Genomic DNA, 15960 nt, shown 5'->3' with positions numbered 1-15960 from the left:
ATGTCCCCGTGTAAGCTCTCATGTTTCTACCACTTTTCAACACAATTGAAGCCCTGGACCGAAGATGAACTGCTGAAACTGTTTGTATGAAGAATCAGGGCTCATTTCTTGTTCGGAGGGAGAGCCCACATTATGCGATTATCAGAATAACATCTTAAAAGGCAGTCACTGTTGAATTTTCACTTCGCACATTGGCACAACGTTACACTCAAATGAAAACAGGCGCAGCTTGGTTTCGTATTTATTTTCATGCCGTTAAAGCGAATATCACACAATATCAAATTAACATGATGAGCTCCATTTTCCGAAATAAAACATAAACATCACACAATATCAAAGAATAATGTCTGATACAGAAACAGACAAACATTTTTAATCATTGTGTCATTTTCAAACTTGTACCCAGCTGGTTGTTAATCATATCGCAGCTATGAGGAAAATATTGTCTTCATTTAACACAGTTCTATGCGCGTATGTGAGACCCAAACCCAAAGAATGATCACAGATTCATTTGTGCTTTGTAATGTTAGTGGGCCTGTAAAGATGTGTCTCATATTGGTCTCATTGTGGCACGGTGAGAGCCTGTGGCGCTCTTCTTCATCAGACGCCACCGGGCAGTTGTATGGCTGTATGAATGGTGGACATGTGCTTGATGTTATGGGACACCAGAAGGGTCCCTTCCTCCAGATTCTTTCCTCCGAAGATAAGCTGCAAGTTGTCATCTTGAAGCAGAAGTAAGTCGTCAAAACATTACAAAATGTTGAGTTGTAATGAATTGTAATGAAATAAAAAATGCACTCTCACACACACACACACGCACGCACACACACACACACACCAATTAAAATCTCCTTAAGGAAGTTAAGTTAAGTTGATACCAGTCATGAATGTTTTCTTGATTAGGCTAACTGTTTTAATTGCAGCACAGTGGTCTTCTTCGTCTGCTCTTCGTTGTCGCACAGATCGATGATCTTTTCCTCTCCTGTGGGTGAATGTACTCTCAGCTGGAATACCATCTTGCAGCTCCGTCGTGGTGCAGTGAGGACTCTGTGGATTGCTCTTCTTGGCGCCTGCTTGTTCAGATACAGACTGAAAGCTCAGGGTGCAGATGCAGTATCGGCAACTGCGCCTCAGGTAGCGCCCTTACGAACCACGTGACTTCGGGGAAACAACCGCCGTGAAGAAGAGAAAACCTGCACAGCTCCTCCGCATCTTTAGGGAGTTCTTTTAGTAAAGATGGCCAGCAGCTCCGAGAAGCGTTACAACCCGCAGGACCGCACGCTGACATTTGTAGACGGAGAAGATGAGTTAGACTGTAAGTAACTACATTTTAAAATGATCGCAGGTCAATGCCTACACAGCATAATAAACAAAAATGGACTGCACAAGAGCGTCCACTATCTATAACCTGTAGACTACAGCTTAGTTCTATTTTCACTGAATTTGAATTCACCAGGTTAATTATAGCTGAAAGCCCATAACACTGCTTCTACTTTGTTTGTGTCTCACAGTTTTGTGTAAAGACTTCAAGTCCCTCAGAGCAGAGATGTCCTGCGGTCATGCTGTTACTCCGATGTCTCTGACTGATCATTGTCGCAGGTTGTTGGATGACGAGGTATGATGTTCAGATGTTTGCACCTTCATGACAGTTAGTGACTAGAAGGATACACAGGCCTAGCGGCAGCTTAGTTAGTATGTAGTAACTTTCAAGTGAAAATAGTTTTTAATAGCCAGAAAAGAAAGAAAGAAAGAAAGAAAGAAAGAAAGAAAGAAAGAGAAAGAGAGAAAGACAAAGCAGAGTTATCTATCAGCAAAGAGAAAATCATTTCCTGTAGCTGTGAGAGTTACAGCTGAACCAGAAAAATGTATTTCTTAGGAAAGGAATGTTAATTGCTGTGAATCCTGCTAGCGTTGACAGGTGAACATCTTTCTGTGTTGTATTCTGTATGTATTTTCAGAAACAGTGCAGGTTTATGTGCGCTAAGTGTGATGCTGAGTGGTCCTTTGAGGAAGTTCGTAAAATGGCGCTTCTGACTCCTGAAGAAGTGAAAGAATTTGAAGACAAAAGGTTCCGTAATGCTGCCAAACAGCACTTGGGTATCAGAGAAGTAAGTATCTACATTACATTAATGAAAAAATACAAAAATAGAAATACATTTGAGAAGTGGTGGTTCTAGACCAGTTTTAATAGTGGGGCCAGGTCGGGGCCGGCTTTTTTGTTTGGGGGCACATACAACCCGCAAAAAAAGATAAATCCCTCATTCAGACAAAGCAGTGTTTACAATTTCAGCAATTTTGATTGGGTAGTAAACTGCTGAGACACTTTATTTCTGCCTTTCCCTTCAAAACAAAATCATTGCAAGAAATCTGTCATTGTATTATTGATGCAGACTCCCTGTCAGGGGGTCCACAGGGGGGTCCAGACTTAGAGTTACGGGGGCACTGGCCCCTGTTGGCCCCCCCCCCCCCCTTGAATTCAAAACTCAAACTCATTTAGCCACATGACTTCTCTTCACAGTGTCCTGGCTGCAAGTCTCGTGTGATGAGAACTGACCTCAGTGATCTCAGTGTCAGATGCACGGTGTGCACAGCTAGAAAAAAAACCCTTTATAAGTTCTGCTGGCAGTGTTTGAGGGAATGGAAAAGTCCGGCTCTACGTACAGACTCCTGTGACAATGAAGGCTGCCAGAGCTCATTGGAAACATTAAAGACCTGTGGAGATGTCGTCTTCAAGGAGGTGAAGGGGGCCACAGGATGTCCCTCCATCCGAGCCTGTCCCACCTGTGGTATGCTGGTAGTACATAATGGAACTCGATGTAAAAACGTTGTCTGTTCACAGTGTAAAGTGTCGTTTTGTTTTGTGTGTCTAAAGACCACTACAGAGTGCCAGAAGATACAACCATACTCGTATTTCGATGTTTGTTCCTCTGGTGTAGCACCAAGACAGACCTCCATACCTGTGAGGCAGATCAGATAATTGTGTTGATTCAATACTGTGATCTCAAGAAACACAAACACACCTTTTGATGTTGTTATAATGCTAATCATCATTGTTGTTATTACTCACACATATATTTAGCCCAATACCAGCTTTTGTTTGGCTCTTTTTTGGTCTTTATTGACACAATATCACACAACATGAGATTTATTTCCCTTTTTCCACGATAGAAAAGATTTACCTGTTTTCATTAAGAATCATCTTCAGCTCCTTTATGTTATCTCATTGTGACAGTGTGTATTCTCCTGACAAAACAAAATGTATTTTCCTGTCGAATAAAAATGAATACACACATGCTCTTGGGTTTGAATACATTATTTCTACTTGAGCTGTTTTATTTGAACAGCTCATTGGTGATTCACTGGTGGAATAACTACAGACAAATGACTGTGGTAGAAGAAGTATTTAGATGATTTACAAATATAAAAGAAAATATCACACAATAAAGACAATTGGTTATAGTGAAAAGTCCATTCAAAGTATTGTTATTGGCCAAATTTACTTTAAATATCAAATTCTAATGAATTTTATTGGCATCAAAGTTAGCTTTAGTACATATAACTGAAGTAGAAAACATTCAGTATTATCATATTTTCATTTTAAATTTGATCATTAATTATTGCTGCATCACAGAAATGTAATAAATACTCACAAGTTGCGACGAGGAGGTCATATTAACGATTTATAAACCTGAATCTGAAAAGTAACCGTCGACTACAGCTGTCAGATAAATGTAGTGGAGTGAAAAGTAAAAATTAAATGTAGTGAAATATAAAAGTAGGCCGATGTAAAGTGGCCTAAAACCCTAAAAATGTTATAAATGTCCCACAACTTCCATTTAAGTTCTGACTGTCTTTAAACGTCACACCCTTGAACTCCTGGACAATGGCGCCACCTTCAGGTCATTGCTCTTTCTAGCAGTCCATTCAAGGTAAAACTCAGCATCAATAGTCACTTTTGACTGCTGAGTGAAAAATAGCTTCTACTTATCCTTTAATATAACATTCCCCCCTCTTACGTTAAATTGAATGCAGGATTTTTACCCCTTTTTTTAGGGCTGTATGATTCTAAAATTTATAGGAAGTGTAGAGGCCCTTGCTTTAAATAACTTTAGCACATCTGCGCCCACAGGACATCACTAGTTTCTCACACTGCTCTGGTTTGATCTTGGTTTATTCTTCCTGCAGTCTCTTCCACAGTTCGGTAACTGTAGTGGGTTTCTTAGTCATTACTTTGTCGCCAAGGATTTTCCAGAGATTCTCTATGGGGTTTAGATCTGGACTCTGGGCTGGCCATTTCAATGTTTCAATATTCTTAGCTTCAAGGAACTGCTTTACCCGTTTTGCAGTGTGACAGGGGGCATTGTCTTGCATGAAAATTGTGGGCTGATTGGGAGACAATTGCAGTGAAGGAGGTTCACATAAACATTTGCATTCACCCTGCCATGTAGCTTTACAAGAGGCCCAACTCCTGCTGCAGAAAACATCCGCCAAACCATGACACGTCCTCCTCCAAATTTGACTGACTTCTTTACACACTATAGGTTAGTCTTTCCCCAGTTTGACGCCGAACATAATGTTTCCCATCAGACCCAAATAAATTGAACTTACTCTCATCCACTGAAGTGCACTCTGAACCAGCTCTCCTCTGTCCACACAACATGCTCCTCAGCAAAGGCAAGTCTAGCCTTTTTATTCTTTCTGCTGATGAGAGGTTTGGTCACTGCTGAGTGGGCTTTCAGTCCAAATTGTCTTAAACGGTGAGACACTGTGTGCCGAGACAGATCCTTGCCCTGTTCAGCACTGAACTGGCGAGCAATTCCAGCTGCAGTGTTGAACCGATTCCCCATTGAGAGTCTTCGTATAATCCTGTCCTCTTGTGCACTTGTTTTACGTGGACAACCAGCCTTTTGGGGGGATTTAAATCTGTTTCATTGTAAAGTTTCAATATTCTTGAAATCACAGACTTGGAATGCCCAACCTCTCTTGCAATGGCTGAGAGGGTCATCCATTTGGCCTTCATCTGGACAACCTGCTGTCGCAGGGTTTCAGTCATCTTAGAGCGGCCTGCCATTTTGCAAAGTAACTAGGAGAGCTGCCAGGTAAATAGGGTGTGTCCAACAATAAAGGTGCCAGATTAACACCAATAACTGGGAGGTATCTGAAAGTGTTCTCTAATTTTGATCAGAGCTGTTCTGAAAATTTCTCAATAAAGGTTTTTATATGCTTGAGAATATGCTTAAATTCTGAAATATGCTCAAAAATCTGCCCTTATATTCATGTTAGCATAACTTCAAATATATACAAGCAGTGACTTTAAAATTTAGCAAATTATAGGTTGTTCTCTAATTTTGATCTCCACTATATATATATATATATATAAAAGAGTACTTCTTCTACAAACCCCAATTCCAATGAAGTTGGGACATCTTGTAAAATGTAAATAACAACAGAATACAATGATTTGCAAATCCTTTTCAACTTACATTCAATTGAATACACTACAGAGACAAGATTTTTAATGTTCAAACTGATAAACTTTGTTGTTTTTTTGCAAATATTCACTTATTTTGAATTTGATGCCTGCAACACATTCCAAAAGAGCCGGGACAGGGGTGTGTTTACCGCTATGTTACATCACCTTTCCTTTTAACACCACTCAGTAAGCGTTTGGGAACTGAGGACACTTAGGCTACGTTCACACCGCAGGTCTTAATGCACAATTCCGATTTATTGCTCAAATCCGATTTTTTTGTTTGGCTGTTCACATTACCTCTTTAAATTCGGCCTGTCTACGGATTGCTGTGTGAACAGCTCACGCTCCTGAAGTGACCCACATGCGCAGTTGATCATTGATGACATCACGCCACAGCGGTGTTTACGGAAGCGAACATGGCAACGGCAACCGGTAACGTGGGACTGTATGGCTTAATGCTAAAAAAAAGTGTGTGGCGGCAGCCAGCAAATTTGTGAGCAGGTGATATCACGAAGGAGGAAGAGGAGAAAGAAAATTCATATTTTAATGATGGCTCTATGCGGAGCAATAGCGGCAACATCCGTACAGAGGAGTATATGGATGCGGCGTCGGAGCCAGGAGTGGTGGGATCGGGATGTGGCTGGTTACACCGAGCAGGATCACTGCTGTCCTCCATGTTTGTTTGATTATGTTCGTGGCTCCCGCTCGCTCCCGCCTGTAGCACACTTTTTTTTCAATCAACTTTATTTGTCATTCATTTACAAAACAGTGCAGCGCGGGTCAAAATGACGTCAAAGTCGCATTAAATGCGACCTGGCTGTTCAGATTGCGGTCGCATTCAAAAAAATCCGATACGTATCAGATTCAGTACCACATTTAAATGTGGCCTGAATCTGATTAGAAAATGTCAGATTCAATGCGACTTGTGCTGTTCACACTGTCAAAAGCAAATCAGATATGGGTCACATATGAGCGAAAAAATCGGATTCAGGTCACTTGTAACTGCAGTGTGAATGTAGCCTAATTGTTGAAGTGTTGTAGGTGGAATTCTTTTCCATTCTTGCTTGATATACGACTTCAGTTGCTCAACAGTCCGGGGCCTCCGCTGTTGTATTTTGCGCTTCATAATGCTCCACACATTTCCAATGGAAGACAGGTCTGGACTGCAGGCAGGCCAGTCTAGTACCCGCACTCTTTTACTACCAAGCCACGCTGTTGGAGCATGTGCAGAATGTGGCTCGGCACTTCCCTGAAAAAGACGTAGCTTGGATGGCAGCGTTGCTTCAAAACCTGTATGTACCTTTCAGCATTGATGGTGCCTTCACAGATGTGCAAGTTAACAATGCCATGGGTACTAACACACCCCCATACCATCACAGATGTTGGCTTTTGAACTTTGCGCTGATAACAATCTGGATGGTCCTTTTCCTCTTTGGCCAGGAGGACACGACGTCCATGATTTCCAAAAACTATTTGAAATGTGGACTCGTCAGACCTCAGCACACATTTCCACTTTCAGTCCATCTCAGATGAGCTCGGGCCCAGAGAAGCTGGCACCATTTCTGGATGTTGTTTGATATATGGCTTTCTCGTTGCATTGTAGAGTTTTAACTTGCACTTGTAGATGTAGAGACAAACTGTGTTAACTGACAATGGTTTTCCGAAGGGTTCCTGAGCCCATGTGGTAATATCCTTGACAGAATGATGTTGGTTTTTGATAAATGGAAGACAATGGGATTCATCAAATTAATTAAGTATGACTCAAATCAAAAGGAGCATCCCACTTTTAAAAACGTAATTATTTAATGTTTTGTATTCTTGATTATATGATGAGGAATGTTGTTGATAACATTGGTTAAGAACACATACAGATTACATATTCAACTGACTGTCCTGTTCACCAACACCGTCAGCAGATGGAGCTCCAGGTTGCCGGTGAAACACATAATCTCATACACATAATCTCTCAAACTCCTGTTTGTACACTGTAAAAACTAACATATAGAATTTACCCAATAAATCTGAGGTAACAATTTGCATCTACTTTTTTTGGGTAGATTTAATTCCATATTTTGAGTATAAAATAACTGAAATAAAAAGCTATGGAATACTAAAATAAATTGGGTTATATTTATCTAACATTTCTGTATATATTTAACAACTTCTTACTCATTAAAATTGGGTAAAATTAACTCTTGATTGCTAAGTAGGTAATACCTGATAATTATTATTCGAAGTTAATCAATATCATTTAGTTACCATTACTTGTTCGGAGAAGGTAAGATTAACTCCCCCCCAAATAAAAAGGCTTTCAGATGGTGATCATAAATGTTTTTAATCCATGAAATATTGAATTTCTCAGTTTAATTACATAAACTAAAGTAACACAAACTTAGTAAGTTGGTCTATGTAGCAACTCCAGAAGTTTGATGGTCTGACTCTTTCAACTGCTGTTTCATGGCCTTTAATTTCCCATGTCACAACGTAAGAGCTGTACAGAGAAACAGCAAAACATTTCTTTTAAATAAATCAATTGTTACAAAAAACAAACAAACAAAATATTTACACACTTTAGCTAATGTCAGTCAAACCAACAACAAATACACAACCAATTTCATACCTTGTTCCCTCTCTGGAGACACTAAACAGTACGATAAAATCTTGCTTCTCCGTTCATCCGTCTTCTGCTGTTAACTGACGGAGCGCACCGTAAAGCTCGTGAACATGGCACAGTAACGTCCGGATTTGTCTTTTAAAATAAAATTTACATTTCAAAATAAAACGTCAAAAAATACATACAAATATAAAAAACTGATAAAATCAAAGGCAACACAAAGAATGCTAAATTAGAGTCCTTTACACTCCCACCAAATCATGAGTGATTAACAGAAAAGCACAATGTTCACTAAATTACGAATGATTTCTACATCTTCAGTGAAACCAACAGGTAAATATAGTTATATTAAACAGTATGCATAAACACATTTTTAAATGTATGAAATAGAACCAGGGACTATTAGTTTGGATTATGGAAGACCAAAAGAAAAGGTGCACTTTAAGAAGCTTCCAGTAGCAAAACCAGTTTTTGAACTGGCTGCTCTATTACAGTAACCTTGTTACAGCGTTCACCCTTACTACTAAGGTTACGATCACCAATACACAGTTTGAACTTCCTGACAAGTCCATCTTTACTAACAGTGACTTCTGTAACTCTACTTAACCTCCACTCATTTCTTGGCAAATCATCTCTCCTCTCTAAAACTATGTCATCAACCTTCAAGTTTCTCCTTGGATCATGCCAACGCTGTCTGACAGCTATGTTGGAAAGGTACTCTTTGCGCCACCGACTCCAGAACTGCTCTGCAAGGAACTGTACCTGACGCCACCTTTTTCGAGCATACATGTCCTCCTTTATGAACCTTCCAGGTGGTGGTAGGGTGGTTACAGACTTCATAGTGAGCAGGTGATTTGGGGTAAGTGGCTCAAGGCTCTTTGGGTCGTGTAGGTTATCAACAGTCAGTGGGCGGCTGTTTACAATTGCCATAGCTTCATAAAGGAAGGTTCTCAGAGAAGCATCATTTAGCCTGCCTGAGGAGAGTGAAAGGGTAACACTGAGAATACTTCTGACTGGTCGTATCTGCCTTTCCCATACTCCACCAACATGACTGGAATGTGCTGCATTCATAATGAAGTCACACTGCTTATCAGCAAGAAAAGCAGTGAGTCGGTCTGTGTCAAGTTCCTTCAGAGCTTCATTGAACGCATTCTTCGCTCCCACAAAGTTAGTTCCTTGATCAGATTTGATTTGCCGAACTGCACCACGTATGGCGAAACACCGTAAACCATTTATGAAGGAGTCTGAAGACAGGTCGTCAAGCATCTCGATGTGAATTGCCCGAGAGCAGAAGCAGGTGAAGATGAGACCATATCTTTTGTGCTCCTTCCTTCCTTGTTTAGTGAAAAATGGGCCAAAACAGTCCATTCCTGTATATGCAAATGGTGGTGAAGGCTCTATACGCTCTGGTGGAAGATCAGCCATTCTTTGTATCTCTGCAGACCTCCTCAGCTTCCTGCATGTCACACACTGCCAAATATAGGATGATACTACTCGGTTCATCCCTGAGATCCAGTAACCTTTTGACCGTATTTCATTGACTGTAAGTCCCTTGCCTTGGTGCTTGACTTTCTCATGACAGTGTGCAATTATCAGCCTGGTGATGTGGTGATCATTTGGAATTATTGCAGGATGCTTGAATGAACTAGGAAGAGAGTGACTCAGCCTTCCTCCCACCCTCAGCACACCATCATTGTCTATGAAGGCATCCAGTTTGTATAGCTGTTTGTGGGTTTGCAGTTTGATTCCTTTGCTCAGTGATTTCAAGTCATCTTTATAAGCATCACTTTGTAGAGCCTTAATGATGAAACACTCTGCTTTCTCTCGCTCTAGTACTGTGGAGATGCCATTTGACTTGTCATTGTTTATTCGCCGCTGAATGCGTGCAATGGCTCGAATTGCACTAGGCCAGGAAGAGAAGTTAGATAGCCGATCTGCAAGGCCTTTTTGCTCTGTGGTTCCTGTGTTCAGTGTTTGAGCCTTTCTGACTTCAGGGTCTCCAACTGAAAGCTCTGGGATCTTGTCTGATGGGGGCAAAATTTCCTTTTCCCACAAGAATTTTGGTCCTGTGAGCCAGTTAGACAAAAGAAGCTCGCTTGCAGTTAAGCCTCTTGATGAGTGATCTGCAGGGTTTTCAGCAGTTGAGATATATCTCCATTGTTTAGGAGTTGTGTGGAGATGGATCTTTTGAACTCTGTTGGCCACAAATGTGTGGAATCGTCGTGCCTGGTTGTTAATGTATCCTAGAACCACCATGGAGTCTGTCCAGAAAAACTCCTCAGCCTGTGCACATTCAAGCTTCTCCTTAAGCATCCCACTAACTGTAACTGAGACAACTGCTGCTGTAAATTCTAATCTGGGAATGGTTATGACCTTGGTGGGAGAGACACGTGATTTTCCCATAACTAATGCACAGTGAACATCTCCATTCTCATTTTTGAGCCTCACATATGAACATTGGCCATATCCACTTGTGCTGGCATCAGAAAAATGATGCAACTCTGTTTTGATAACTTTTCCAAATCCAGGTGGTGAATAACAGCGTTTTATGTTTACTTTCTCCAGGTTGACAAGATCATCCTTCCACTGCTCCCACCGTGGTCGAAGTTGATCAGGTAGAGCGTCATCCCAACCTGTGCCATTTCTGCACATTTCTTGAAGAACTCTTTTTCCAGTCAGCAGGAATGGCGCAACAAGTCCCAACGGATCATACAAGGATGCAACTGTAGATAGAACACCACGACGAGCGGCTGGCTGATCTTTGATGTTGATACTGAAACTGAAACTGTCAGTTTCAATATTCCATTGAATTCCTAGTGTTCTCTCTGGTGGCGAGTTGTTAAATGTGAGGTTTAGGTCTTTGACGTTAGTTGCGCGCTCTGATGATGGTACACTCTCCATGACAGCCTTGCTGTTTGATATGAATTTGTGCAGATGGAGGCCTCCTTTGGCACAAAGTTCACTTGCTTCCTGAGCAAGCTGAATGGCACTTTCTGCTTTGTCAACACTTCAACCCACCATCAACATAGACATTTCTCATTATGAACTGAGACCCCAATGGGTAATTGTGTTCGAGCTCCTTAGCCAGATGCTGCAGTCCATAATTAGCACATCCAGGAGAAGATGCAGCGCCAAACAGATGGACATTCATGTGGTACTCCTGTGGCTGGGCATTGAGGTCTCCATCTTTCCACCAGAGAAAGCGCAAGTAGTCTCGATCTCTCTCATGTACCTGAAACTGATGAAACATCTTCTCGATGTCGCATATCAGTGCAATGGGGTGTTGGCGGAAGCGTAATAGGACACCTGTCAAGTTGTTTGTTAAATCTGGCCCTGTGAGAAGATGATCATTCAGGCTGGTTCCCTTACATTTAGCAGAGCAGTCGAACACTACCCGGAGTTTTTCTGGTTTCCGTGGATGGAAGACGCCGTGATGAGGGATATACCATCTCTCTCCTTCAATTCCATCATCCTTAACTTCCTCTGCATCTCCCCTTTCAATGACTCCAGCCATGAAATCCATATACTGTTCTTTGTACCTTTCATCCTTTAACAGTTTTCTTTTGAGGTGGCTGAGTCGAACAACAGCAGAGTGTTTGTTGTCTGGCAGGTAAGGTCTTTCCTTGAAAGTGTAGTGGCAAATATATACTGGGTCATGATCATGCATATACATTTTATTTGAGAAATACACCTTCTAACAGTGAATATGAGCCTGATGTAAGACCAAGGTCAGATACTCCCTTTATAATAACAGAGCTGGAGTGAGTTAGCAACAGGTGACGCCGCAGCCCACCCAAGGCCAAGATAGAGGCCTGGGTGAGACACTTTGCAGCCATTAGGGAAGATATTAAATAATATTAAGATGATAGTCTCGCGTGATCATGACGAGGGGGGTGGTCCAAGAAGGGGTTGGTGACACTGACCCCAGGTATAAAAGGGGGTGATCCGGGGAGATTTCTCAGTTGTTCGGGGGTACCTAATGGATTTATAACTTCTCTTGGAATAAACACCTTTTTGACTGAAGACCTGCTGCCTCGCCTCTGATTTGGACTTAGTCTCTGGAGTAAATTTTTGGACTTAGTCTCTGGAGTGATTTTTGGACTTAGGTTCTGAGCAATTTCACCTCTGCTCTGAACTTAGGTTCTGAGTGGATTTCTCCTCTGAGTTGGATCTAAAATCTGGGCTGTTTTTCCTTTATTTTGGATTTTAACCTTCAAGTGGATTTACTGGGCCTGATTGTGGAATAATTTGACGGATAAGGATGGTAGTCTCCCACTACATATTTGGCGAGCCTAGCCGCGGAGGAGAGGCCCGGTACACAGCCTGCGGCGGAGGACCGGGAGGGACCGGACGGCAGATTTCGCCCCACACATTAAGGAATATATTTGAACTTTTTCCTTCATCTACCATACGCATTAAGGAATCTATTTGAACTTTTTCCTTCATCTACCATACACCATTAAGGAATATATTTAAACTTTTTCCTTCATCTACCATACACCAGTAAGGAATATATTTAAACTTTTTCCTTCATCTACCATACACCAGTAAGGAATATATTTATACTTTTTCTTCATTCATGAGTGATGCCGTCTACTCCTTCCCAGCCCACAAGTCTCAGGTATTGTCCTAAAAACCTCTCCAAAAGAACCTAAAACTGATAATTATGAAAAATAAAAAATTTTATTAGAGTAAATTGGATTAAATTATTACCATAATTGTGTTACTTCATTTTATTTATTATAAAAATAATACAATAATTTTAATTATTTTAATTATTAGTAAGTTCGGCTTTATAAAAGTAATGACCTAAATTGAGGTATTTAAGAGGCGTGGCAGCAGCCTTCAGGTCAAAAACGTGAGTATGTATGATTGATAATTATATATGTATGTTTCAGCCATATTATGTAAAAGTATGATTTAGTCAAGTCAGTCCATGTGCGCACGCGAATTATGTCTGATAATTAATGTTCATGCATAGTCTGCCCTAACCACCTTTTAATGATAAAACAAAGTATGTATGAAGAGAGATGGATAAATGTGAAAAATGTCTTTTTAACATGTTAATTTGCATGTGGATTTGTATGTGTTTGAGTCTTGGAAGTGGAATGGTGTGGTATATTGTAAAATATGTAACAGTACTGAGAATAATTGCACAAGAAAATTGCACTAAGCTGTTATCTGTTGAAACGAATAGCTCGAGCTGTGAAGAGTAAAGAAAAGGGACAGATCAGCTGAGGATAAAATGCGTGTTGATGTCGGAACAAATTGTTATCGTTGTCTAAGTGTCTTGTCAGTTGTTATTATTGTGTAGAAATCCGGAGAAGTCGTTATTAAGTTGTTATTGTGGTTTAAGATTTAGATGAGAGTTTGTAGCGGCCGTGAAGAGGGCCGGAAGAAACTAAGTCTTATCAGATGTCATTGTTGTTTAAAAAATCCGAAGAAGTCGGTGATAAAGTGTTATTGTGAGTAGATTAAGAGGCTGTAGCAGCCCGTGCAGAGGGTTGAGAGAGCTACAAGTCTAATCTGCTGTTATTGTTGTTTATTGTGTTGTGAGATTTGAACAAAGAGCTCATTCGACCCGGGGAAAGGGTCAAGAGAACTGGCGGTCTTACGAATAATCGTTGTGCCCTCTCAGGAACGATTTAGACGCGCGAGAAGTTCTGTTTGGCGGAGAAGCCAAAAATCGCTGTGCCCTCTCTGGAGCGATAAAGAGATAAAGAGATAATGCGGATCCAAGAACAGCGCCTATGAAAGAGGGCTGTTATAGTGAAACAGCTGTAGAGTAGAATAGAAGAAAATAACATAAGGCCTTTGTAAATATATGTACATAAAAGTGTAAAAAACTGAAATATGCATGGATATATGTCATAAAATAAAAGAGGAATAAGAGTATCGTGTAAATAATAAAAGAATAATTGAGGCAGAACAAGTTAAAGAAGTAAATAAAAGTAGTGAGACGTGGTAGAAAAAGAGTTTCTGTTTCTTGACAAAAATACGTAAGTAAACAGTTAAATTGTTTAAGAAAAATTAATAACCGGAGGACCAGAAACGGGAGCAGTCCAGTCCAAAGAGATAACGGCAGCAAGAAGGAAAAATAGAAGATAAAAGTTGCGCAGCGCCAGCTGTGCCAGTCAGCGTCTAACGGAATGGGCAAAATGCCCAGTAAGCGACCGACAGGACTGACACCCGTTCAACTAGTAATGTTAAAACACCCAATGCAAAACAGAAAAATCCAGGAATGCATGAAAAGGTGGCACAGAGTATCCTCTGGAGCCACTAAGTGGCCGTTAATAGGGACCTTTGACCTAAAATATTGTGACCGAATAGAGGCTGAATTACGGAGAAAAGACCTAAAGAATGATGATAATATGAGAAGTAGATGGGAGAATAGTTAAAAATTACGCTAGAATTGAGAGAAACAGAGGGCCAGAAGCAGGACACACAAACCAAAAATAGATCAGGGGAGACCTTGAAAACCAGCTGGGCTCTGTGCAGAGAACAATGAGACACTGTCAGGGCAGCTGCAATTTAGAAGATTTAAACCACAGCCAAAACTCTGAGCATTTAGCAGAAAACTTAGACTTAGAGTAGAGAGCAAGCATTAAATCAGTGCTGTGACAAATAAGTAATAAATAATAATAATATAGGTGGCGGCTGTAGCTCAGCAGATAGTGCAGGTCGGCTAGTGATCAGAAGGTCGCTTGTTCAAATCCCAGCTCCGGGCTGAGCCGAGCTGCATGTCGAAGTGGCGGCCTCTGCCATCAGTGAAGCCCTGCGATGAGCTGGCGACTCGTCCAGGGAGTACCCTGCCTTCGCCCAGAGAGATAACTGCGATTTGCTCCAGTAACAAAACCCCGCAACCCCATAAAAGGGATACAACGGTTACGGACAATAATAATGATGCTAATAATAATAATGATAATAATAATAATAATAATAATAATAATAGTTAATAAATAATAAAGAGAATAGCAAATAATTGAAGAATAGTAAATAATAAGAGAAGTTTAATGAAAACAACTGATAATTATAGACAAAATAGAATTATATAATATGATAATAAGTTAAGTGATGAGGATAAAGTGGTGGGTGATAACACAGATACAAGCATGAAAAATGAAAATAAAAAATGAAATAATTACTTATGATTATTTCGCCACTGAACAGTACATAGAAACTCAAGGTGTCAGAACGCATTTTTGGCTTGAACAAACATATTTTGATGAGGAAATTGGACATTAGCAAACTGAACAAGAAATTAGTCTAAAGTTGTGGCATTTGACTTAAGTTAGTAATACATACTTTTCCATTCAGTAATCAATATGATGATCAGGATGTGAGAGGAGTAGGAGAGACTCCCTTTTGGTATGTCAGAAAGTCATATGAGGGGCAATTATCTCTACATGAGGCGTTACAGGAAGGTAGAAAAGATGAAATTTACTGTCCTAATAAAACATCAGGGGGTCATCGCTCTGAGAAGGAGTAAGATATGAGTTGTCATAAAAGTATGTGACCTCCACTCTGTTGTAGTGAAGTCAGTTGCATTTAGCGGACTAGAGCGCTCCATGCAGCATGTATTAAAGAGATCTGATTCATCACACGGAGTCTAACATTCTTCGGAGAATTAGCAACTCTCCACCCCACAAAAGAGTTTTAGATAATCCTTATAGATGAGTAAGAAATTAAACAGGAGTGATTTGTGCAAATGTGATAATAGGCAACATAATAATATAATAGCATATAATAGAAAGAAAATATGATCCAATATGAGCTACTGTCATGATGATATGATACAGTACAGTATTATATGAGGCCCCACTACAATAAAATGGGCGTATGAGTGAAACTATATATATATGAAATAAGCATA

At 40.4% G+C, this 15960-nt stretch overlaps 2 protein-coding genes and 1 long non-coding RNA gene across 4 annotated transcripts in view; 1 reads left to right on the top strand and 2 right to left on the bottom strand.

Moving 5' to 3' along the window:
• The window catches only part of LOC115590565 (E3 ubiquitin-protein ligase ARIH2-like), a 29793-nt gene extending 26501 nt beyond the window's left edge, over positions 1–3292 (top strand). The window contains exons 1-4 of one of the 2 annotated variants that reach the window (XM_030431969.1): positions 1151–1315; positions 1512–1615; positions 1959–2108; positions 2519–3292. In XM_030431969.1, the coding sequence (XP_030287829.1) occupies positions 1237–1315; positions 1512–1615; positions 1959–2108; positions 2519–2977 (792 nt within the window). In that variant the 5' untranslated portion in view covers positions 1151–1236 and the 3' untranslated portion in view covers positions 2978–3292. Of the gene's footprint in view, positions 1–1150; positions 1316–1511; positions 1616–1958; positions 2109–2518 lie in introns of those variants that run through there. The other variant, XM_030431968.1, reaches the window with a different exon arrangement.
• Positions 1–15960, bottom strand: part of LOC115590542 (uncharacterized) — a 518602-nt gene that overhangs the window by 90196 nt on the left and 412446 nt on the right. The gene's annotated exons all lie outside the window — the stretch shown is intronic.
• Positions 229–1110, bottom strand: LOC115590580 (uncharacterized). The gene is made up of 2 exons (XR_003985783.1): positions 879–1110; positions 229–722 (listed from the first exon to the last, which is right to left on the bottom strand). It is a non-coding gene; the product is annotated as an uncharacterized LOC115590580 (long non-coding RNA).

The sequence above is a fragment of the Sparus aurata genome, chromosome 10 (assembly GCF_900880675.1).
Source record: "Sparus aurata chromosome 10, fSpaAur1.1, whole genome shotgun sequence".
NCBI classification, from domain to species: domain Eukaryota; kingdom Metazoa; phylum Chordata; class Actinopteri; order Spariformes; family Sparidae; genus Sparus; species Sparus aurata.
Note: the sequence above shows the minus strand (reverse complement) of the source record. Positions and strands in the feature narration are given on the sequence as shown.